This window comes from Elephantulus edwardii, unplaced genomic scaffold, assembly GCF_000299155.1.
Source record: "Elephantulus edwardii isolate Elephantulus edwardi_28Jun2011 unplaced genomic scaffold, EleEdw1.0 scaffold00101, whole genome shotgun sequence".
Lineage (NCBI taxonomy): Eukaryota > Metazoa > Chordata > Mammalia > Macroscelidea > Macroscelididae > Elephantulus > Elephantulus edwardii.
The window spans coordinates 11,544,766-11,570,909 of record NW_006399851.1 but is presented as its reverse complement, the minus strand read 5'-3'; the positions used below and the strand labels follow the sequence as shown (position 1 = coordinate 11,570,909).

The 26,144-nt window shown below is 42.7% G+C and overlaps 1 protein-coding gene across 1 annotated transcript in view; it reads right to left on the bottom strand.

Moving 5' to 3' along the window:
• JARID2 (jumonji, AT rich interactive domain 2) overlaps positions 1–21,698 on the bottom strand; it is a 322,891-nt gene extending 301,193 nt beyond the window's left edge. Inside the window, exon 1 of the mRNA XM_006891618.1 lies at positions 21,240–21,698. Coding sequence (XP_006891680.1) covers positions 21,240–21,284 — 45 coding nt within the window. The 5' untranslated portion in view covers positions 21,285–21,698. The remainder of the gene's footprint in view (positions 1–21,239) is intronic.
• Between the last annotated feature and the right edge of the window lie 4,446 nt (positions 21,699–26,144).

The window sequence follows — 26,144 nt, the reverse complement described above, 5'->3', positions numbered from 1 at the left end:
ATCTCCGTTGGCTCAGAGACCAGACAAGCTCAACTGTTAAAACTGCAGACTGGCTACCACTAGTGAGTGACCTCCAGGCTCCAGGAAACATGGCTTTCAGGAAGTAGCCCCAGAAGGGGGCCTGAAATAAATCAGGTTAAGATCAAAGGTGGGCTGGGCCGATTCCATACTGTCACATGAATGATTGTGACGGTGCAAAACTCTGTTTGCTCAGACCAAAAGAGAAAGGACACGCAGTCAAGGCAGAAGGCCATGTCCCTGGGGAAAGGATCTACCTTACACTGTGGAGAGGGAATCCTCTGTTGACCCTTTAGGAATACTCCTTAAAGCGCTGTAAGTTAACCAGTCTTTCATACAGCCAAGATGTAGCCTTATCTTCTAAGAGGGCAATGCCCAAAGCAATGTCACTTCCAAATATAAATTTTAGCATGGCCAGCCAAATCTGGAATGCTCTGGTATTTAAAGTCTCAGCTGACAGTCTTCTATCAATTTGGAGGTGGGCTTGTAATTAAGACTTTAAAACGAAAGTATTAAAAAAAAAAATTAAAAAAAAAAAAAAACCAAAACCAAACACAAGCCTAAGTTTAAAGTGCAGAACTGAAAAGGCAAGGCTTCACTGTCCCACTTCACCCAAAAGATGGTCAGTCTGGAGCTGTGACAGCTGAAGAAAAGGGCTGGGCTGGATCCGGCCAACATTACAAGAACAACCAACTGGTCCTGTTCCTTTAGTCTTGTGCTTTTAAAGGGTGGACGATGTGCCAACTATTTTAAAGCTCCAACACACTAATTCTGTAAACAATAATGGCTACAGCCTGCACACTGCGCACTGGAATGGATTCCTCAACTTGGCCTCATCACTTATGCAGCTGATGAAACAAACACTGACAGCTTTTTTGCATTTGTAAAGGCCCCACAGCAGCTGTGGTGATCCCACCATAGAGCAATGAATTAAGCCTGAAACCCAGCTGGGTCTGAACAGAAGCCTTTTTTGCACAATACAGCAAGACTATCATTGTTAACCTAGGCATTATTGGGAAATATTCTGCATTACATTATAGGGCAGTTTTAACTCAATTCTTAAAATTAGCTCTAATAAGCAATTTTAGTAGGAGGGATGGGGCATTTGCTTTTGAAACAGCACAAGTATGTGTATAGGTTATAGGTATACCACACAAAGGCAACCCAGCAGAGCAGAACACAGATTTCCAGTTAAACAATGCAAAGTTTAAAATATTAACTCCTTAGATACAATTTCTCTCTGTCTCTTGTCTCGCTTGCTCGCTCTCTCTCACCCTCCTTACTAATACCCATACACACCCCTTCTAAACTGAGTCCTGTACTTTACCTTGCAAACTCTCCGCTGTTTTGGTGACCACATAGAGAATGCTGAATATAGCCTCACCCTATGAAGTAAGGTAAACTAATGACAACAGTCAATATGGAACAAGCAGCCTGACCAGAAAAACCAGAGAGAATTAAAAGTACAATTAACACCATTACTAAACATTTTTCTGACTCAAAAGCAGTGCAATAAATAACATCTGAAATACTGACAAGCATGTTGGTCTCTGGCTTCCTCTCAAACCCCACTCCTTTTCCAACACTTCTTCCCTATTCAACCTCTTTTCCATCACCTTACACCTTCTCTGAACACTGAACTACACTTTGCTATTACTAAGATCAACTCATCTGACCCAATCTTACAGCTTGGGTCAAACTAGGCAGAATCAATCTCATAAAGTCAAAAGTAACAAAAACAAAATCTATGTGGCATCATTCCTTTGAAGAAAAAAGAAAAAGCTTGTCATTTCTTAAATAAGTGAATTATGAAAGGTGCTTTAGAATTTATTTTTAAATCAGAGAGAATTTCTAGTCAGACAAGCATTCTAGTCCCCATGATCTTCTGCCAAATAATGTTTGAATGGGTCTCCGTTCGAAGCCAAGAACCACGCCAGGTAGAGGTAGAATTTATTTATTGCACGCCGGGTTACTCGGCAAGGGGAGTAGTACTGGGGGTTGGGCTGGGCTTAGGGGGGTTATATGGGGTTTTAGCAAGTGTGTTTTAGGGAGTTGTGAGATGAGTTTGATGTTGATAATGCCAAAGGTCCTAATATGGCAATTTCTGAGTTCTGGTTCTGGGGAATGTCCTGACAGAGTTTTCTGAGTTTTGGTTTCAGAAGATGTCCTGACATGGATGGAGATTTCTGAGTAGAGCTTCAACCTCCAGTTTTACTTTTAGCCTAACACTGTTAACACAGGTAACAGGAAAGGTGAGGCCCGGAAAGAAGTCCTTCCTACAGGAGAGTAAATCGACACACTGTTTCAAGGTTATGAGATACAGTTGACTTGAAGGCACTTAACAACAACTGTGCTTACCAAGGTCCCAGAAAGGAACCAGGCTCTGGGATAGAAACAGGGGTTCTATTCTACCTCTTCCCCCAAATATGTGGTAAATGCTATGGAGATTCACCTGGAGACTCAGATCTGCCACCAAAAACACACCTGAGCACCCTCAAAAGGCAAATCATCCCCAAGATGAATTTCTAAATTACTACAGTTTCACACTAAAGCAAGTGGAGCATATGGTCCTAGTACAAGCAAGTGTGAACAGTATTACAGTTTGCAAAGGGGGAGAGGAAAGAAGAGCACCCCTTGGCCACCCACCCACACACACGGTGAAGAGTGGCTGTCAGGTGAGGAGAAACGCGAGGTGCACTTTTTCTCTAAGGCAAGGCAACAGTCCAAGGAGAGGGAGGCACCATTGCAGCCCTCAAATGTGGAGAATGCTGAAACACCTGAGGGACAGACAGGTATGCCAAGGGGTGTAAATAAAGCTGGTAATGAAGTGTAACTTCTGAGGCCTGAAAAAAAAAATCACACTGCAGCCCAAGAGAAATGCAATCAAATCTCCATACAAAATCCTGTTCACAGCAGTATGATGTACCAATAGCCAAAAACCAGAAGAAACCCAAGTGCCCATCAACAGATGAGAGAATACCTAAACAGGATTTTCAAATATATACAATGAAATAAGGTGGACCTGTGGTAAGGAATTACACTGACGACCCAAAGGCCAACAGTTCGACTCACCAGCTGCTCCAAGAAAAAACTTGGAAAATCTCCTGTGAGTTATACAGGTATGAGTAAGTTCCAATTCAATAGCAGTGAGTTTTTATTAAATAGTTTACACAACAGAGCATAAGAAGAAATGAAATTCTGATAAACTGTGATAGTAATGCAATAAGCAAAAGCAGCCAAGCACAAAGGACCACATTCTGAAGGGTTCCATTTATATGCAGGCAAATCCAGAAATACAGGACCCAGAGCAGGGGTGAAATGAAGAGCGACTGCTAACGCATAAAGAGAGGGTTTCATTTTGGGTCATGTTCTCAAATTGTGGTGACAGTTGCATAAATCCACAGAAATAATAAAATCCACTGAATTATTTCAGAAGGACAAGAAGAAACAAATTCACATCCTACATTTTATAGGGTAATACCTAAACATGAAGTTACATACACTACTGCTAAAGTGCCAGGGCAGAATTGGCTGAAGAACTGCCAAAAAACTAAAATAATAAACATGTAAGGTTTGCTTTTAAAAAAAAAAAAAGGTGGTGGACGGTGACACTTTATTAAAAGATTCAGTACCCAAGGACATCAGTGTATGTATGCCACACACATTATAGTGAAGAGTGCTAAAACAGTAATGTTTCCCTCCCAACAAATGCAAATTGGACTTTTCAGGCTTTCAAGTGCCCAGAGTCACTGTGTACCTAATTAAGAACACGAAGAGTCCACCAACTAAATACACTCACATTCATTCAGTGCCAGCAAGTTCCTTCATTTTAACACCAAACTTTAATTATTAAAATTGGGTAGGAACCAATGAAAGCGAAGAGGAGACTCCAAAAGTAAATTAGTTATCTTTTTTAACACCCAGCAAGCAGAATAATTTGCAGTTGCTGGTAGAAAAGAAACAACTGTGAGCCTTATGTTACGTGAAAGAGAAAACACCATGCAAGCCACTGTCTCAGTCGTATGTAATGTCTGTCCAGAGAAACAAGCTGTTATGCTGAGCAAGGTGACATCTTCTGTGCTTTATTGGGATGACCTCTGTGTACAAACGGAGTAAAAGGACTCCACTTACAATAGGTACCATTAAGGTCTTCATTTGTATTAAACAACTGTAAGCAAACAATGTTTGCCTATAAAACCTTTGCAAGTCAAAGATAATGGCTTTCCTTGGAAAACTGACTGTTCTTTATAATCATCATTATTTATAGTCCCAAGAGACTTTGCCTACTGCTCCAATAAATTCTGGAAGGAAATAACATGACAACTTCAGCAAGTCTTTTGCGAGAGGGAAGGGGGGGAAAGGCTAGTTGAATAGAAAATGTATTTCATGTCAGTGTTGGGGTAGCATTCACATTACTTAATTGGAGTAGGAACTTGAATTACAAGGGACGAGAACACTACTTCTTTAGCTTTAGGTATTTCCAAGTCAGATTTTTCTTCTCCATACCCCAACGCTTCTGGCTTACCACAGCCAAAGCAAGCTCATTTTAACAGCATCACTAAGAGTTCTGATTTACCATGAGTACAGGAGAGTGTGCAGTGCGGCACTCCCTATCTCATCTAGACAAGGACTGGGCACATGGGTATTTAAGTTAGACTGAAGAAAACTGTTGAGCAGAATGAAACAAGTATTTGACCTCCTCAACCACAAGATTTGGCCCATGGTTCTATGGGCTTAGAATCCTGGCTGGGACAATCAGGCAAGCAAAATGTACTCTTTTATTATAGGAGGTTTCCTTTCACTCTGTCAGCCACCTTTCAGATTCCAGCTAAGTTTAAACCACAATGGTTTGGAATTCCAACAGTAGGGTTTGTTGGGTTTGGGGTTTTTTCCCCCCAGATTAGGATAGAGAATGGGCATTTTAAAACATTTTTAAAGACAAAGAACAAGAATCATGCAAAAACACCATTAATCAGTCACCTTAACCAAAGTTCAGAAGTCCACTGAACTTCTGTTCATTATTAAATGCAGACCCACCCTGGCCCCTTGTGCTGGGGAAGGGGAGGGGGGAAGCGATAAACTACACTGGCATTAAAAGAGAAATCTGATCTCTGCCATTCAACAATGTAATCACCACTAGGGGATTACTTTCATGCATCTTTAAAATTCTTTCAGATTAAAAGTTGTCAGGGTGTCAATACCAATACTGCTTAACAAAACTCTCCTTTAATTAAAGTTTTAGGTCAAGTTTTAAAAGCTAAAACAGAAAATGGCTCAGCCTAAAAACTGCTGGTTCAGACTGACAGCTGCTCATATTTATAATCTGGTTGTCACTTTGGGGATTTAGAAAGTGAACTTCAATACGATCAAAGCAGAAACTCTTTGCACCTCGGCTGGCAGCTCACTGTGGCTTTAAATTCTTTCTGAAATGAGGTGTGGTGTATGTAAATACATACAGAAAATAAAACTCCCTCAAAAATGTTACCAACTACCAGGCCCATGAAAAGGTTGAAGAGTGGGTGGAACTGAAGTTACACAAACCTCATGCTCATTAGTACAATTGGGCTTCACTGTCACTCACCACACTCCTCCTACCCTATTCCTAAATGCACAGGACTGACCTCAAAATAAAAGCCAAGCCCAATTTTTTTTACATTAATCAAAGGCAGTGGCCTTTGAAAGGGAGTCCCGTGGCATGTGTGGAGGACCACATTTTGTGATGTCATGGTAGACACAGCTCCAGCGACGACAACATAACCAAAGCCCTTCAAGGCAGATGAAAGCCATGTGCTACCAATTTAACTGGAACTCCAGACCATGGCTCCTTATTAAATGCCTTCCATTCACATTGGCCCTTTCATCCTCCAACATCAAGACATTATTATAAGCTGAAAATAGAACAAACAGCTTTAATGCTCTGGGCATCATACGAACAGAAAAGGGGCAATTTGGGTAAAACCAATAAACATTAAGTTTCACCTCATTTTTAAAGCCATTTCTAAGGGACATCGTGATTAGAGAATTTAAAAGGAAGGCTAAGTTCACCCAGCAGTGCTTTTTTAAAAACACTACAAAGTACTGACACATCACCTCATTCTCTAATATCAAAAGAAAAGAAAACGATAAAATGCCATCATCTGTACATATATAAAAGGTGTTTAGAGAGATTCACAGTTATTTGTCCATTTAAAAGAAAAAAAATCCAAAACACACCTCATGGTGTCCCCAAGTGTTTCAGAGGAGAACTATATTCTTTGGGATTTTAATGGCTGTGATCTTACAGAAATTAGCCAGTCCCTTCTGCCAAAGATAATAGATTCTGTGTAGACTTACACCTCCAACCTTCTAGTAAGCAACTGGAGGACATTAATTGATTACACTTCTCAGGGACTCACTGTCCACGTTGATGTCCACTTGGACTCATGGCAATTCTATGCTTCAGAAAGTTTTCAGTCACTGATTTGGAGTGATACACCTTTCTTCCAGTGCACGTCTGGGTGGGTTTAAAACACTAGCCTTTGGGTTAGTGATCCGAATGTATTGTTCCACAAGTTAGAAAGAAAAAGCAAGTCTTACAGAAGTTAAGCATTCTGTCCTCTTCCTTACAACCTAGCTATTTGTAATCAACAGGAAAACTGGGGAAAATCACGATGTGCTCTTTAACCTTGAGACTGAAGAATTTTTAACCACAAAGATCTATAAAACTTACAAAGGAACAAAACAAAAAGCAAAACCCACTGTCAAGTCAAGTAAAATTCACAGCCACCTTCTGTCGTGTTTCTGAGGCTGTAAATCTTTATAGAAGACGACTGTATTTCTCACATGGAGCAGCTGGCAGACTCAAACTAGCAAGAGTCCTATGAATTATAAGCTACATACTTTGGGCATGCTGCCAAGAGGGATTTGTCTTTGGAAGAAGATACCATGTTTGGAAGGGTTCAAGGAACAGCACAGAGAGAAAGACCCCAGATAAGACAGACTGACACAGTCACTGGAGTAATGAAAGGAGATATGTCAGAGACAGTCTGATTGACTCAGGATAGAGCAGGGTTCAGAGCTATTGTGCACAGGGTTGCTCTGAGTCATAGTCAACTCAATGGCACATAACAACATACTACTTTGTCACTGTCTGGGTGGATACTCATAGCTGAACCTCCAGAAGGTTTTTGGAAGCTGTAAATCACACGGGAGGAGACTGCTCTACTTTCTCCCCTCACAGCCGCTGGTGGATCCAAAAAAGCCAGAGAGAAATCAGCAGCACAACTCCCTAGAGACTATCTCACCAGAGATCCCTACATTGTCAGGGGTCCCACCAGAGAGCCCTACACTGTAGGGGATCCTCTTAAAAACAGAACAGCCCAAAAGTTTATAAAGCACTTCATGATTACACTGATTCTGCCTCTCAAAAAGTGCCTATGGGAGAACAGTAATGAAGGTATTATTCTCATTTTATAGATGAGGAAACTGAGACGGAGAAAGGAAGTGATTTGCCCCCATGTCATCCAATATAAAGACTATATCCATTTCAGACTGTCTCCAGAGATAGGTTGTCTTCATAGAGTGTTTTTCATACCCTGCTCTCAACTGAACTGTAAGGTCTCTCAAGACAAGGATAGTTTATTTTCTAACATCTAATACACGCCACAGGAAGCAATCATAAAGTATTTATAATCTGTATTTAATTGAACAGCCCTTCAAGTCATAAGCCTCTTTCAAAGCAATGCTGATATGAAAATAACACAATTCTGGGTCATTTTTACTAGTGTGAGTATGTTATCTCAAAACTGTAAAATTTCATAAACATAAAATATGTAACATTACAATTCTCTAGGCTCTCAGTTTCCTTAACTAGTATAGTCATTCTTCAGAGCAATTTTATTGTCCCAGGTACTTTCAAGTATCTTATCTCATTTGGCTCTAATGCCCTGCTGCGAGAGGACACAGACACAGAGAAAACAGAAACTTAAATAAAACTCAACTGACAGCTTTACTACTCATTACAAGTGCCTGTATTGGTTTTTAAAAGCCAAGAAACAAACCAACCCACTGGCCTACCTTGCTCTGCCTATAGGACTATAAAATAGTATAGCCCTTCTCCAGAAAGCCCTGTGGTACAAGAGGATTCTAAATGTAAACACTGTTGCTGTTGTTATGTGACATCGATTTGCTTGCGACTCACAGCAACCCTATGTACAAGCGCCCTAAACTCTGTTCTGTCCTGTGTCAATCTCACTGTCTCTGACACACTCATCCTAATTAACTGAATCAATCCACCTCATAGAGGGCCTTCCCCTCCTGCGCCTGCCCTCCACTCTCCCAAGCATGATGTCTCTCTCCAAGGACCAGTCTCTCCTTACAACATAGCATGTCCAAAGTATGTCAGACGAAGCCTCAGAATCCTTGCCTCCAAGGAGCCACCTGGTTTAACCTTTTCCAGGATGAGTCTGTTTGTTTTCTTAGCAGTCCTTGGTACCCTCAATACTGTTCTCCAGCACCACAGCTCAAAGGCATCAATTCTCATTCTGTCCTTCTTAGTCATTGTCCAACTCTCTGACGCATAACAAGTGGTTGCAAAAACCATGGCCTGTATCAGACGCACCTTAGTCTCCAGAGAGAAACCGTTGCTCTTCAGTACTAACACGTTTCAGAATTTGCAGCTAAGTGAAAACATGTATGTAACACACATTGTTCAAGTGTACACATATGTAACTCATGTTGTGAAAGCACCCTCAGGAGACAGGTGACGTGAACTGCAATGTAAACATCAGCTAATGGCCTTGCAGCTCTTAAAAATGATGACACAGAACAGTATTTTTTATATTTAAATAGGATGTAGATACAAAAAAAGTTTCAGAACAACACCTAAAAGAATCAGCTTGTATATTTCTAACTATAATGTAAATGGTGAAACATCTCCTATGTAATTTGAATTTTTTTTAAAAAAAATAACCTGGGAGTACTTGTGTGAATTGCATGCCTTAAAAAAAATCTACTGTATGATAGGATGGATGGATGGATGGATGGATGGATGGATGGATGGATGGATGGATGGAGTAGCCACTTTCCAGAAGTGGAGGTGCTCTAATCAGTGATTAGAATTACAAGAAAATCAATCAATGAGTCTTATTAGCAATCCACCTATAAGGTATCGGATAGGCTTGTTCAAAGACAGTAAAGACAGCTTTCTACCACATAGTATGGGAGTTGGGAACTAGATTTTATGCCACCGAGAAAAATGTCAAGTTCACAAGAATGTCAGTTCACAGTACTAGACAGAACTCAAGATTTTTCTGCTCTAAAATTTAAAAAGTTCACTTAGGTTATTAACTGCAGTTAATCTTAAATTTCCAATAGATTCACATCAACTTCCTTCTACTACTAAATAATATACAAAATAATGCAAATGCTTTAACTCTACAAATATTCCTGGGCCACATTTTCAATGCCAGATAACATCCCAGAATTAAATGGCTTCTAAGATCCAGCACCATGTTTGTGAGGCTTAGAGTGTAAATAACATGAAATAACACTCCAAGGTTTAAGGGGATTGGCCAGGAGAAGGAACCTGGTGGCATGGCATGATGGGGGAAAGGGAGTTGCCAAGTCATGGGGGAATGGAGGAGGTGGTCTCAGACAGTCTGTTTCTTGAGCAGGTAGGTGGTCTAAAAATAAAGGCAGAAGAGGCAGAACTCAGGCAAAGCAGGGGACATACACAGTGGAATAAAGTACAGTCTAAGCCCAAACATTATAAAATGCTTTATAAATGTACTAAGGACAAACTTTGCTTAGACTTGATCCAAAGAACCACAAAGAGCCACTGTAGGATTGTGATAAGAATTTCAATTTATTTACAAGAAATTCTCCTCCAAGATCATCTTTAAATATCTTTGCGCACAGATCATGCCACAATAATCTGAATGTTTAACCTAGCCCCTTTCTAATTCACCATACAGATATAACTGGAGTCAAGATTTGGATAATACAGAAGAGATTCAACCATCCAGTAAGAATAGATAACTCATTTCGACCCCTCCTCTAAGTTTTAAAGCTTTGTTCTATACCTCAAAATGGACAGCACAGTGGTTTAAGAGACAAAGTGTAGAATTCATCAGATTCAGAAAGCTGCTAGCAGAACTTATGTTTCTCCAGGTTTGTGACTTCCAACTGTGAGCATTTGTGCAGTAGCGCGCTGTTTACAGAGTGCTTTCACATCAAAAATTCTCATCAGCTAATTTGTCTAACAACTTATTTACTGCTGCATGCTACTGCTAGTTGGCTGTTCAGTTTCTGAAGTCTTAAAAGCTTGGAAATAGCCATTCAAGGCCTAGAACAAAGGGAAAGGGAGCAGGAAGAAACGGTGTATGTGGATAATTGCCTCAATGAACAACTGTCTCCATCTGCTATGAGATAGAATGGTGTCCAGATACCATCATTGTTGTTGTATACTGTCGAGTTGGAACCAACCTATAACTGACCATCCAGCAGGTGTTAAGAGGCAGTTAATCACACAGGAGACTGCCCATCCTTCTGCCATGAAGCAACTAGTGGATTCGAACAGCGTGCCTTTGGTATTACAGTGCAACATCTTGCCACTAGACCACCAGAGCTTCTTAAGTTACCATTACTGAAGATTTTGATCAATGATTCTAAGAATAATGATCAAAAGGGAAGAAAATAAAAGACAAAATTTCAAATTCTCTTGGACTCCAGACTTCCTGAAGCCATGAAGGTTGGATAAACTCCTGAAATTACTGCTCAAAAATAATCTTTAAACCTAAAACAAAAATATCCCCTGAAATAATTTTTTTCAGGTTTTTATAATTTTAGTAAAAGTTAACAGAGACTTAGGGTTTCCAGTCATTCATTGTTGCACTTTCTTCCCTGCCCTCCCTTCCCTCCCCAGCAACTGAAATATTCTTACAAGCAAACTGTTTAGCTTGTTGTTATGTGCCGTCGAATCGCTTGCGACTCATAGCGACTCTATGTATAACAGCCCTAAACTCTGCTCTGTCCTGTGCCAATCGCACTGTCTCTGATACACCCATCCCAATTACCCCAGTCACTGAATCAATCCACCTCATAGAGGGCCTTCCAATCCTGCGCTGTCCCTCCACCCTCCCAAGCATGATGTGCTTCTCCAAGGACCGGTATTTCCTTACATGTCCAAAGTACGTTAGACAGAGCCTCAGAATCCTTGCCTCCAAGGAGCCGCCCAGTTTAACTTTTTCCAGGATGAATCTGTTTGTTTTCCTAGCAGTCCATGGTACCCTCAATACTCTCCAGCACCACAGCTCACAAGCATCAATTCTCCTTCTAACGTTCCTAATCATTGTCCAACTCTCTAATAGTTAACAAGTGACAGCAAAGACCATGGCCTGTATCAGATGCACCTTAGTCTCCAGAGAGACACCATTGCTCTTCAGTACTTTTGAGAGGTCCCTAACAGCAGAATTTCCCATCGCAATACTCTTTTAATTTCCTGGCTACTGGTGCCGAGAGTGTTGACTGTGGAGCCAAGCAAACTAAAGCTGTGAACAATCTCAATCTCTTCACCATCCATCCTGATGCTGACAATTGGTCCAGTGGTGAGAATCTTTGTCTTCTTGACATTGAGCCTCAATCCATGCTGAAGGCTACAGTCCTTGACCTTCTGCAGCAAGTGCATGAGGTCCTCCCCAGTTTCAGCAAGCAGGGTGTCATCTGCATAACACAGATTGTTAATAGATCTTCCACCAATCTTGATGCCGCATTTCTCCTCACAGAGCCCAGCCTCTCTGATAATCTGTTCTGCATACAGGTTGAAAAGGTATGGAGACAGGACACATCCTTGGCGTACGCCCTTCCCAATTTTGAACCATGCAGTGTTTCCTTGCTCTGTTCTGACGACTGTTTAGCTTAACTACTGAAAAATGTCTACCTTAAGTATCAAACACTTTAAAGAAATATCTAAAAGGGATAAAATGGGCAAGAGCAACTTGAAATATTAGGTATTAATCTAAGGAAGCAATTTCTATTCATGGATAAGGATAACTCAGAACAGAATTGTCAGACTGCCTGAACAATTTCAAGAATGTAAAATATGACTAAATTGCTGTATGTATGTTATGCTCTATACATCCAACAAAACTCTCCTTTTTTAAAAAAAATTGTGTCTTACACATACTCAGCAGACCCTCCAGCAGGGTTGCATGGGCATTAAATCACATGGAAGGACACTGCTTACCTTTCGGTTGAAAACACAACTTTTTAACACCAAACCATCAGCGATCCCTATGTACATTTATATGTGTGTGTATACACACACTTATCTATAAACATATTGTCAATGGCCCGCCCAAAAAGCTGCAAGAATACGTTTTCCTGTTGGAAAGTGTCTTTGTCTAGAATCAAACAAGCAAGTTTGGTGCAGAGAAAAAAATCAACTCATTTGACCAAGTTTATTCAGGATAGGGCAGGGTTCAGAGCTATTTTACATATGGTCGCTATGAGTCACAAGTGGCTCAATGGCACATAACAATATTCCCTACTGCAAAAATACCCCAGGTCTTTCAAACAACTCAGTCCAATCCTGAGGTATTTAATTACTGAAGCCCATGTACTAACAACTAGACTTGTATACCACAGGTAAAACTCATCTCTAAGTGCTACTTAGCAGAATAAAAAACATTCACTCCATGCTATCCCCCATCTGCAATCCCCAGGAAAGAAGAAATGCAACCAATAAGCTCTCAGTCCTAATCTTTTCTCATTTCCTCCTGGCACTTATTTTTGCCTACAGAGGCCCAAAACAACTAATCAATTACAGTACAAGGTATAAACAAAGTCACAACTAGGAAAATAAAGGTGAAAGAAGTATACAGTTTACAAAAAAAAGTACAAAAACATGCAGAAAGGACTCCCACATTTTCCTAGACGAGTGAAGTCACTAGAGATAACCTCCCAGAGTAAGTCAGATGGTCTCCTGATAGACCAACAGAAACTCCCTCCTTATTCTTCCCTGAATAAAACTTGCTGGAAAAGCCTAGCTTGTTCAAGAAGGAGAAAAATTATGGGGATGTATTTTGCTAACTTTCTAGGATTCCTGACTAAAAAAATGCTGTTGGTAATATTTCAATGCTCATTTGCTGGCCTTCCTCCTCAGGGGTGGTGAAGCTTGACTGATGTACAAAATTAGGACTTGTAATCCAATCTGAGCCTTTTAGGCTATATCAACTCTTAAAAACTGCTCTTTAAGAACCTCTACAAGGCGAGTTCCCCTTTCTGTAACACACTCATCTATTTTATGTTTTCATTACTCAGGCTGCCTCTTTAACATGGCTGGGCAGACACACCTTACTTCAGTTTCCCCAAAGGCCCCAGACCCTGGTGAAGACTAGGTAAATGATAAGAGTTCAGTTACCCAAGGTATCAAAAGCAGCAAAGTCTGCAACAGAAATACAAAGCAGGGGGAAGCAGCACAGCCATATGTCACAGACCTAGGAAAATTAGCCAGTTCTGGAAGTGGTAACTGCAGTCTACACAGGCCCCTCAGGTACAGTCAAGTGGCAAAAAAACAGGGAGCACTAATCTGCCCAATGCCCACCCCAAGGGGTAGGTACGAGGATCTCAGCATTCTCCAGTAAAACTCAGAAGCAACCAGCTGGGGATAAGGGGGTAGCTCCACCAACTGGTGCTTTAAAAAACAACAAACACAAACTTGAGAATATTCCCTCTTTCAGTTCCTGCAAGCTCACAGAGAACCTTAACTTGTCCAATTTTCTAACATTAAAACAAAAACCCTTCACTGAATGCCATCAAAGCTCAGTTACACCCTTTTCTCCCATTTTCAGGCTACATTTAATACGTACCTCTACTTCATCTGAACTGAAAAATAGGGAAAGACACAGCCTTTTACTATGTGACATCAGCCTAAATCTATCTCCACTTTCTCTTGTGTGAAAACAGACTTATAGAGCCTTTCCTTATTTGAAACCCTGATGGAAACAAGAAATATAGGCAGGTATTTCAAAATGAAGTGGTCTTCTCGTTAAGACATTTTCAAGACTAATGTGTGTTGTTAGTGTCTGCTCCAAGCTCAGCTTTCATGGTGTGTTTCCTTAAAAAGAGCCCCAGGAGAGAAGGGTAGCAGCATCCTCCCAAGAGCAGTGGGATCTGGGAGAAGCAAGAGAAACTGGGAGAAACAGATGGTTACCTCAGATGGAAACCACAATCAGCTTCTGCTGCTCACTCAAGTCTGACCTAGACTTCACCTTGAGGGGCAAGTATCTTTAACACTCGGACCTTTTTACAGTTTCAGTAGTAACCAATTGAGGACCACTTAGGCGGCAGGGTATTTGGGCTGAATTTTTGGGGGTTCTGCTTGCTTGTTTCACAGCCTAGAAAGCCACCCACAAGAGCAGAAATGAACAAGCAGCATGCAAAAATCATTCTCATGTCACATCACTATTGCTCTGGAGTCGGAAATGTCTCATAGCTGTCACTCCAGCAGGTTTTCAGAAGCTGCAAATCACACAGAAGGAGACTGCCCATCTTCCTCAGAGCAGCTGAATTTGAACCATCTGCCTTTGGGTTGGCAATACAACTCCTTATCATTAAGCCATCAGAGCTCTACCATGAACAAAAGAGATCCAGGCCAACTGCTAATTCCTATATGAAGTAAACTCTCCTTCTGAATCATTCTGAATCAGAATTCAATGACCAAAACCCTTAAAGTTTAAAAAAAAAAAATCTGAATCTGCCAGAATAAAATAGGTTCTACTGAAGTCCCAGGAAATAAAAGCTGAACAGATAAGAAAAATGTTACTCTATACCAAAAAAAAAAATATTCAAGTGGCAATATTAAATCAAAATTTTAGGAAACCAAACGTAATGGTGTTCCTACATATAAAGAAGGGAGATTTCAACTGTGAGGCAAGGATGGACAAAAGGACCAGAAAAAAGATTAGGACCAGCAATTGAAGCTTTTTGTGTAGAACAAGAGCCATCTGGAAGATGAAAAGAAAATTGATTCACACCAAGAAATTGTCTCATTTTCATGAACAGGTAAGCTTAAGGATTTTAAATGGAACAGACTTTTGGCAATATCTCATAGGACAAAATAATTAAAGTTGGTGGATTACAAGATACCAGCTTCTGTACTTCATAAATTAGGCATAAAATCACTAATCTTTCAGCCTCCTGTGAGTATATAATACATTTTTTTAAGCTCTGGAAGTAATAAAAATCCCCTCAGTAGGACCACACTTAACTGATCCATCACTTACCAGTGCTATATGTTATGAAGCAGACAAGGAGTCTAGTTTCATTTCGTGAGATTAAGGGTATACAAGCACAAAGCAAGCACTCCTATCAGAGGTGGTAGTGACCTGACACTGGTTAACTCACAGGAAAATTAATTAGGCAGCATGTTATTTTTTAGACAAATAATTCCTTAACATTTTATTATCATTTAAAAAATATATAAAACATAGTTGATTTTTTTTTTTATATAGGGTCTTATTTCTGACTAAGGTTTATTACTTCTGGTGAGTTCTGGAGTTCCTCATTAAGCTTTTTAAGGTTTATTTATTGTAAAGGGGAGTTCATAACTGAAGTTTGGTTCCCAAAGGGGAGACAAGCAAAGTAATATATATGCAGAATCCTAACAGACTCCCCCCTCAGAGCTTTTAAATATACGGCCCACATCAAATTTAACAATCTCACATTTGAGAAATTCACTTTATCAAACGTTTTCAAAGCATTAAAAGTTCAACCTTTCATAGAAACCATACTTTCATATTCACTCAACGGTTCACGCAATATTTAACTGCAATTATATCAAGTCCAACTGGAATAACCAGATTTGGGAACAACTGACAATTGGCAAGCAAAAGACCTACAGGTGGGAATTAAGAAGAGCCACCTCCCAGAGCTGCCAGGCGCTTCTCGCTTCTCGCTTGCTACATTTTCAGCAAAAGGACTACTGGGGCTAGCTTACGAGAGAAACACTGCAATCTCCTCCAATGAGATTTAATGCCTCTGAAAACCCACTGAGAGAAAAGTTATGAGTTGATTCTTACTCTATGGTAAACGGTAAACAAGAGTGGGCTGGCGAGGGACCTCTGGTGGCCTAGTGGGCAAAGAGCTGTGCTGCAAACCCAAAGGCAAGCAGTTTGAATTCCTCAGCTGCTCTCAGAGAAAAATGGACAATCTCTTCCCATGGGATTTACAGCTTCTGAAAACCCACAAGAGGGTCAGCTACGAGTTTGTTCTGACTTGACAACAATGAGTTGAGTTGAGTGAGCTGGGTAGGTAGAAGACTATTAGGAGAAATATAAATACAAGCTAAATTCCAAAACTAAAAGCAGAGTGTTTATCCATTCAGACAGAAATGTTCAGAAATCTGACTCGGCAGCCTATCATTTTCAAGAGCAAATCATTACAGGAAAAATACTCCAGGTTAGAATTCATAAACTGGTTTGGGTTTTCGGTTGGTTTTTTATTGTTTTTTGTTTTGTTTTGTTTTTTTAATATTAACTGGCCTTAATATGTTTCCAATGTCTTCTCATAAAGAAAATTTTCTCTTCAGAGTTGACATAACATTTGAAACAGAGTACATATTAAGCTTAACACTAGAAATTACTTCCAAGGCACCTGGAAGTTAATCAACAGTCCCTAGTGCAATAAAACGGTATGGTTTAACCTACTGTGAGAGAATAAATAGCTATTAATTATACTAAGTATCAACTGGTGGTCTGGTGGCCTAGTGGTAAGGAGTTGTACTGGCAACCCAAAGGTACGTGATTCAAATCCACCAGCTGCTCCTCTGCAGAAGATGAGCACTCTTTTTCTGTGCCATTAACTGACTCTGAAAACCCGCAAGAGGGTCAACTATAGGTCAATTCTGACTCAAAAACACAGAACAAGTAGTATCGAATAGAGATCTCTGGTTGCTTTAATGGTAAGAGGATACAAAGCCTACCCAAAGGCATGCAGTTAGAATCTGCCAGCTGCTCTAGCAGAAGAGAAATTTCCTTCTGTGCCTCTGACAACCTCTTGGAGGATCAGCTACTAGTCTTGTTACAACTAGATGGTATAGAAATACAAGAATCAAATGGGGAGTTCTGATGGACCAAAGGGTAAAGAAGTACACTGGCAACACAAAGGCAAGTTCTAGTCCATCAGCTGCTCCAAAGGAAAACCATGGGTAATTGCCTCCTCTGTTTTACAGCCTCTGAAAACTATGTGTAGAGTCAGCTAGCTGTGAATTGGTTATGAACGTGATAGAGCATTATTAACAACTGGAACAGAGAGAGAGTATTATTAACAACCAGGCTAACTGGAACAGAGGCTAGGTATAAGTCTTATCTAATGGAGAGATTGTTTTCAGGTCAATATATCCTTCTTTAAAATGCCAGTAATGTACTCTTCACTTGATAGCATTCCTTCTCATTTTTTATGTGACAAAGAGAAGCAGACAAAAAGCCATATGAACAGTTCAATGGGGAGGGAGGGGGAGATTCATTCAATAACTTGTACAGTTATAACTCATCCCCCAAAACTGAAATAATGGATTTGAGAGCCTGGATAAAAAGGAGGAAGAACCTCATAAATTTAACTGTTCTATTTTGGTGTAACTATTTCTTATTTCTCTCTTGTTTACAATTTTAGGTAATGTAACAGCAAATTCTGCTTCTGAATCTTGTAATACAACTTTTTCCAGTATATTAATCACACTGCACTTTTAACTCAAAACATTAGATGCTTAAAACTTGTACCTACTGGCAGAAATTCTACTGGAACTCTCCTAGAAATCAAATTGGTAACTGGTTTTTGTGTTAACTGCAAAAGTCATGTATTCCTGTGGCAGAGGTGCTTTTTGTTGTTTTTAGTTCAAACTCATATTTGCTATCAAGGATCAAATAGCCAATGATTTTTTTTCAAGTCTGACTATCATGTCTTTTAGTCTCCTTAGGAATAAACAACTAGCGAAGTGATGGAAATGACAGGCAGTCCCCTAGAGCGTAACATTCAACTGTTTTTACTGCCAAGTGGACTGGGACTTGGAAAGGCAAATGTTTTCAGTTATTTAAGGTATTGTAGTGGGAGTTGTGCCCAGCACAATTAAGCCAGGATTACACTGCAATTTGCGAGTTTCTCAAGAACGTCGTTTAATAAGAAATATAACGATCATCTCCCTGAGCCTCCTATCTACAATATCAAACCCCCAACTCTGCGTTGCTAAACCGTAAAACTAAATGGCAAATCTGCAGGCATCTAAGGCTTCTGAGACCATTTGTTGGAAAGGAATGCTTTCCACCAGAATGGTAACTCTTTACATCTTTCACTCACATTATCTCAACTAACCTTCTCAATAACTAGAAGTGGTAAAGACAGGTAAAGTGAGACTCCTGGGCTAGGTGCTACCTTAAGAACAACTGGTACCAGAAGCCCGAGATTTAAAACAGTGGTCTTCCAAACATAAGTTATCAAAGACATCTCTTCCTCTGGTTTCCTTTTAAAAAAAAAATAAATAATCACCAACACTCCATCTCTTCCAACATATTGTAACGTTTCCCAAAAAGTCCCACAGTTGACAGGTGGCTATTCGCGATCACACAGCCATCACCTTAAATGGCCTCTCCTCTACATCCTGCAAGGATACCTGAAATACAACCTAAGGTGGCTGAATCTGTCCCCTAAAAACGCAAAGCTTTCACTGAAGTTTCCTCCCCTTCTGAAGCGTTGGTAGGGGAGCTTGACAACCTCTCCATTAGTAATACAACATCGCCAGGAGATCTGGAACAGAAAAAGCCACACAGCGTCTGCAGAAAGGAGGCGTTTCCTCTCTGCTTCCCACGTCAAATGTCAGGGGTGGTTGGAGGACGAAAAGCTGCCCGCGCTCACCTGGTGGGAAGCGTGTCGGGCGGAAGGCGGAGGCACAGCGCATCCTCTTCGTCCTCCCACGCGGCAGAACCATGAACGCAGAGCGTCGACGCCCCGCTCCCCCCGCAGCCCCCGCCTCCAGCCCACGCCCCCTCCCCTGCAGCCCGACAAGTCTGGACCCTCCCGCCCGACTTTTGACGTCACGGAGGGGGAGGAGGGGAAGGTTCCACCCGGGCCCGTCCCTTTGTGACGTCACAATGACAACAGAGCGCGGCCGGGAGCGTAAGGGAACCGGGAAACACGGGCCGCAGAGGGAGGGGGCGCCTGCGGGAGGCGGGGAAGAACCAGGGGAGAGAGGGAGGGGGCGCACTGACGTCTAGCCGGCTTAACCTGTTGCTCTCAAGACTGCCTGAGAGGCGGCGGGCAGGGCCGCAGAGAGAGCTGGCCGGGCGGCCGCCATGCTCGGCCGTGTGCGCGGCGGGGGATGAGGGTTGCAGCTGTGCAGGGAGCGGCCCCCGCCCACCGCGCCCTCCCCTGCCGTGCAGGTCGCGCGCTCCCCCGCGCCCCACCCACCCGCTAGCCGGCCCGGGGCGCCGGGCTCCAACCTCGCGCGGCCGCCAGGAACCCGAAGTCTGCCCCCTACAGGCCGCGCGCCCGCCAGCCCCGGCCCGGCTCTCGGCGACCCCCTTGCGCCCTCCTCCCTGTCGACCGGCTCTAGCACGTCGGCAACACAGGTTCCGCTCCAGGAGCGTTAACTCGTGTTCTGCCTCCCGCGGCCACCGCCACTAACCGGGTGGCTGCCGCCTGGACTCTAGGTTCGGCGGCCTCAGCGCTCGCGGACGAGCAACAACAACAAAAAACCCACCACACGCTGCTTCGCAACTTAACGAGGGATGGGATGGGATGGGGTGGGGTGGAGTGGGGTGGGGTGAAGAGGATGGTCCTCGTCCAAGTTCTGCCCAATTTGCTTTGTGGCTGCATCTTAAACGAACGTGCCAAGGGAAGTCTTCCATGCTCCCAGGCAAGGGTGTCTCCGTGCAGTTTATCCTGCCCGAGTTTAAACTAGTCCTTTGCATTCTAGCCAGCCCTCTGCAATGCGGATGTATTTTAATTCGTAAATTCTTTATGGAACAACATTTTAAGTTGGCCTTGATTATCTCACTGGTATTTCTTTAAGAGTTGAAGTTTATTAAGAGTCCGCATAAGAATCAACCCACAGGAGGCATTAACCTTTTCCATGAAATGTATTTCTTACAAAACCATTGCCTCGAAGGTCATTTCCCACTACAGCACACTGTAGAAAAAGGGAAAATAGGTACAACCATTTGTCGACTAGAGGTAAAACTTTATTAAAACGTTGCATTATACCTAATATATGTTCATTCGGCCTTTTTAAAAAATGGGTTCTTTCATTTAAAGCATGCGGCTAATCACCGAGCACTTGAATGCATATTTGGTTAATCCCTGTCCCCCCTCCTAACCTCCCCCTAAACTTAAGAAGACATCACATACAAAACAAAAACACTCCCCATGCCAATCAAAATGTAGATGCACTATACACCAAATTTAACTATTCCAAACAACTTAAAATTTCTGGATATTCAGCCAATTTCAGAAGTCTAGTTAACTAAGGAAAATTATTTATAGTCCCTTACATAGACGCACTAGCATTTACTTACACATACTTAAGAACAGCCAGTGTATGCCTTTCTTCCGTCCCCCCGCCCCAAAACTGGAAATCATGAATTTTTAAACAAAACCAGCCCCATTATTAAAGTCAATCCCAACAAATGTATTCGCTGTAACATGATTCCCCAACTGGTTTACACTGAGAACCAGATAAGCCTAAACGACCACATACATTAAATTTGATGTGCCAGTGCAAGAACAGGATCGCCATAATCGGGACACTCGACTACAACTTAACAAGGCTTCCAACACACAAGCGTTGCACAAATTTCTAAATAACATTAACAATAATAACACAGGCTCATTTGCATGCAAAGTGCAATATAGAGCAAAATACGAAGGAGAATGCAGTTTAGTTACATTACCGCGGTCCCTCCAACTCACTCCCCCCAAAACACCACCAAATTCTCTGCCTTTCATCTAAAACTAGATTATAGTTGTGTCATTCGAGGTCAATTTATTCACTTGAGGTATCTCTACACCAATCTTTTTTCAATCAAACTAGGCAGACACGACTTTGCATGTAAAGCCCTCTTTCAGAAAAGAAAGAAACAGCCTTATCGGACGCTGTGTTTAAAACCCTCAGCTGCAGAATTATCTATAAACTTGACATTCACAGTCTTTGCTTAAAACTGCAAGTCAAAGGATGTGTTGTTAAGAGCACTTACGTATTTCTTCTGAATGATATTCCTCTTGGGTCTTTCCTTGCTCATTCTGAGATCCAAATGCTGATTGCAAAAGAGGACAATTGCTTCATGAATTTAAAGCCGTCAGAAATTTGCAAAAAAATATCCTGGTGGTTTTTATTGTTGTTGGTGGTTGGTCTTGTAATCCGACTTTTCTTCCTCTTCCCCCAAAGCCAGATTCGCCTTGAAATAAATCCGAAATTGAGAAGGGGGGAAAAAAGAGAGAGAGCCAAAGACGAACGAAGCAAACAAAAAAAAAAAAATCACTTTAGTAAAACACTCATAATGGAAAATTTCCCCCGAAACACACACACACAAAAAAAAAAAAACCGACGCCCTTCACTCCCCCCTTTTTCCTCCAAAAACTACATCAGCGAAACGTGAAGGTCTTTAGGATCTGATCTGTAGTTACATCTTGGAAAAGAAAGGGGAAAGATAAATAAAAAATGTTGGAAGTCACGTTTGTGCTGCAGCAGCAGTGCGAGCAGAAGAGTCAACTCCAGCGGCGGCGGCGGCGGCGGCAGCAGCACCACAGCGAGGGCTCGCCGAGTCTCTTTTTTCCAAGCCCCCTGACCAATGAGAAAGAGGCTATCCAGCCCAACTTTAAATGGACTCTGCTTTTATACAAGTTAGGGTTCCTCGTATAATTCCCCGTCGAACGCTAGCCGAAAACTCTAACAGCTGAGCCATCCGGCGCCCGCCTACCCTGGCACCCACCGCCCCTGGCCCATTCTAGAAAATCCCCGCAGCCCCGTCGACTAGACACCCAAGAAACAACGACAAACCCTGCCCAAGTAATACCCCAGCATCTCTCCCACGCCGAGCCTGGGACTGGAATTGAGAGAGGCTCCCTAGCTCAATGCATGGCACGCTCGGTCGCTCCACCTCACCCCCTTTCCCCAGCTTGCAGCTCACCCCACTGTCGACACACGCTACCCTCCACCACTGACTTCACTTCTACCTCCAGCAAGGCTGCTGAGTATTAATGTCCCAGGACGTCTGGCCCCGGGAAGAGCCGCCGATTCCCGGGGCACCTTAGAATGGTCCCCTTGATCTTCTGGAAGTTGTAGTCCCCCGACTACAAAATGGCTATGGCCACGGGAACTGGAAACTACAATTCCCAGCCTGCCCTGCAAGCCTGTCACTCAATTTCCCTCCCTTCGCCCCGCCCCCTTCTCTTAGCCAGCTTTGCCTACAAATGCTTGGACGTGTCCCGCGTGCTACAGGAGGCTGGCTTCGGATTGGCCGGCAGAGCGTGTGGTCCGCGAGTGAGGAACTCCCCACGCCCGCTCGTCCGCCCCCGCCCGGGTCCCACCTACCCCGGGCGGCTGCCAGCCCCCTCCTGGTGCACCCCGCCCCCACCCGAGCTCGAACAGCCTGTGGAATCGAGGAATCGCGCGCGCGCGCGCCGCTCCGGGCCGCGGGGGAGGAACGGGAGGCTTCCCCGGGGAAGGCCTCGGAGCGTGGTGCTGCGGGGGGCGGTGTCAGTGAGGGGTTGGAGCCCGTCCTAAGTCTAACTGGGCCACGCACCAAGAGGAATCCCCCGTGCGAACTAGTTGATCGGCGGCGCCTGCTGCTTGTGCTGTGCAGCCGGTGTCACCTCAGGACACCGCCTCGTGTTTGCACAGAGCCCTCTCTGGGCGGCCTCCAGCGTAGTCTGAGGTGACCTCTTCCCGCGCCACCCTCCTCTCGACTCTCGACGCCCCTAAGCAGCACAGAGCCCCCGACATGGGGTGGGCAGTCCCTGGTGGCCAGGAGGTCCGCGTGTGGATGCTACGCAGGCCCCCGGCGTTCGCGGACGTGCCGCCACCCGACGAGCCAGAAAGGCTTCCGTGGTGGCCAAGAAGTGAAACCTGGATGGCTGCCTGCAAAAAGGAGTTTTCTCCACTGAAACTGAACAGGATCGTTGTTTTCACGGATGTGTTTCTGTGTGATGTGTCCATGACTGCCCCAAATACTGAGGGGAAAGAGATAGAATTTACGGACTGGGTCTCTAGAGAATGAAGCCTCTCTGACACCAAGTGCCGCGAGTATCACCGAGTTAGCCACTCGAGAGCAACTTTTTACCTGTCTGCCCACCCCCATCTGCTACTTCTTTATGTAACCGCTGAAGGGGAAAAAAAGCAGAAGGCCTGGCTGTGTTTTTTCAAACCTTCACCTTTTAGCAACTTTGTCGAGTCCCAGATAAATCTTGAATTTTCTTGTTACAACTGGTTTTTAGAGAAGATGTCCCCTGGACAAATGAGACTTGGGCGAAGCGCTCCCGTTTTGCCCTCCTCGTGTCTCTTCCTTTATAATTTAGAGTCTACTTAAGATATACTAATATTTGCATGTTTATTCACTTGAATTTGCAGCAGTTTTGAAGAGATTACAGCAATGTCCAGAATGCTCTAAGAAACGAAGAGACCTGAATTCAGATCACCTCTTGGCCATGTCCTAAAACCATTATTTTGGTCTCAGGGCCTATTTCCTGATCTACAAATTAGTGCCAACCAAACCTTGTAGTAAGGATCTACCTAGCTAAGGACCCGAAGAAGATGGTTAGAAGCTTCTAGTAAGTTTTAGTTGCAAAGGAAAGCCCTTTTTAAAAATGGCTTATTATTTTAACTTGGAAAAAAAAATAATGCTTTCCAGAATGACATAATCTTATGTTCGTTTCATAATCAAGAAGAGACATTATCTCCCTTGCCAAAATACTACCATTTACAAAGGACCCTATATAACTGACCAGATTCACAATTCAGTGCGGGCCACCCATTATGACTGTTATGGTTGGGTAAGAAGTGTTTTCAGAACTTTCTGGTCATTGTGAACTATATTCTGGGGATCTCCATTTCTCCTCACTGTTGTGATTTTAACTGCTTTCTGGGGGTTCAGTGTCAGATCAGTCATTCCCCAGCCAAATACTAAAGAACAAAGGTGGGTTTCTTTTAGGTTTGGTCAGCTGGTCCCAGAGGCTGGGCCTCTCTGAGCCAGGCTGTGAGCTCCCCTGCTGGGCTACCAACTCCAGATCATCATGAATTAAAACTAGCCAGACGACAGAGGCCTGAGGGCAGGGGGAAGGAAGGAATTTACTCATTTCCAAAAGATTTGGATAGCATTAGTGTTGTTTTCCCTGAAAAAGAAATGGATTGGACTTTTTAGCAGTTGAAAGCCTTTCCTGTTTGTGGAAGTTAACTGTCTCCTGATGAATTCCCTTTCCCTGCCCCTTTATTTTTTTTTTTCTCCTCTTTCTCTTTTTCTCAAAACCTAATTAACCCTCTCTTGATTATTTTCATTGCACGAATCACGTCTCTCTTTTTTTTTAAGGGTAAAATTAGTAATGATAAATACATTAGAAAGTTACATCCTGAAAGGAATGGACCTTCCTTTTTGAAAGGAGATTTGGAGGAAAGGCCCAAATAACTTCTCTTTGCCTTCTTCAAGTCAAAGATGTAGGAGGAACACCTTACTAGACATATTGACTTTATAGGATCGTGTGTTCTCGTCCCAAAATACAGAAAAAGACTAGAAAGTCTCTTGTTAAGAAGATAAAGTTCAATAGAAAAGAAACTTTAAAATCTATTGTGATATCCCTAAAAATGTTGTATTGACCATATAGAAGAGATGTGCTGAGGGAATCAGAGCTGAGATGATCAGAAATTAAGGAGCACTGGTGACTTGGTGGAAAGGAGTTGTGCTGCCAACCTTAAAGCACATAATTCTAATCTGCCAGTTGCTCTTTTTAGTTTAAATGATGACTAGGAATTCAGTAATTTGAAGTAAGCAAAGCATGCTAATAAATGCATGAAACTTGAAGAGACTTGCCATGTTATTATGTGTGGAGTGTAATATTTGTTTGGGAGTGGCTCAATGTAGATAAGGCGCTCTGGTGGCCAAGTAAGTAAGGATCTGCTATGAGTTGGTTCTGACTCAAGGACACATAACCACCAACAACAAAGTAAGACTGGAAGGCAGGAAGGAGATAGAAACTACTAGAAAGGCTCTGCATGCCAGCCAAAGCTGTTTGGATCTTGTCCTAAAAAATATAAAGAGCCTTAGAAGGATTTTTAACTATAAATTAAGGACATCTGGTAGCATAGTGGTAGGGAATTTACTGCCAATCCAAAGGTGATGGTGGTGGTTCTTTACCAGTGAGTTGGAACCAACCGATAGCTGACCCTCCAACAGGTTTTCAGAGGCAGTAAATTGCAAAGGAAGAGATTGCCATGTTTCTCCCATGGATTGGTGGATTCGAACAGGGTTGGCAGAACAATTCCTTACCACTGCTAAGCCACCAGAGTACCCTAGTCCCAAAATTATGCAGTGTGAATCCAGCAACTGCTCTGCAGGAAAAAGATGGGCATTCTCCTCCCAGTGATTTACTGCCTTTGAAAACCTGCTGGAGGGTCCATTATGAAGTGGTTCCAATTTGATGGTATACAATAACACCAACAAAAAGCAGATTTATTTGTAAAGTAGTTCTGACAGTGGGAGAGATGGAAGATTGAAGAATATGAAACACTGGAGGCAGTGAGACCTAGAAATCAATTGCAATGTTGCATGAACAAAATAAGAAATGGTGATGATCTGAGTCAAATGTGCATTAGGAGCAGAGACCAGGATGGCAATTATTTGTTATTGTTGTTGTGTGCCATCGAGTCGCTTGCGACTCATAGCAACCCTATTGTACAACAGCCCTAAACCCTGCTCTATCCTGTGCCAATCGCACTGCCTCTGGCACACCCATCCCAATTACCCCAGTCACTGAATCAATCCACCTCATAGAGGGTCTTCCCCTCCTGCGCCATCCCTCCACCCTCCCAAGCATGATGTCCCTCTCCAAGGACCTGTCCCTCCTTCCTTACAACATGTCCAAAGTATGTCAGATGAAGCCCCAGAATCCTT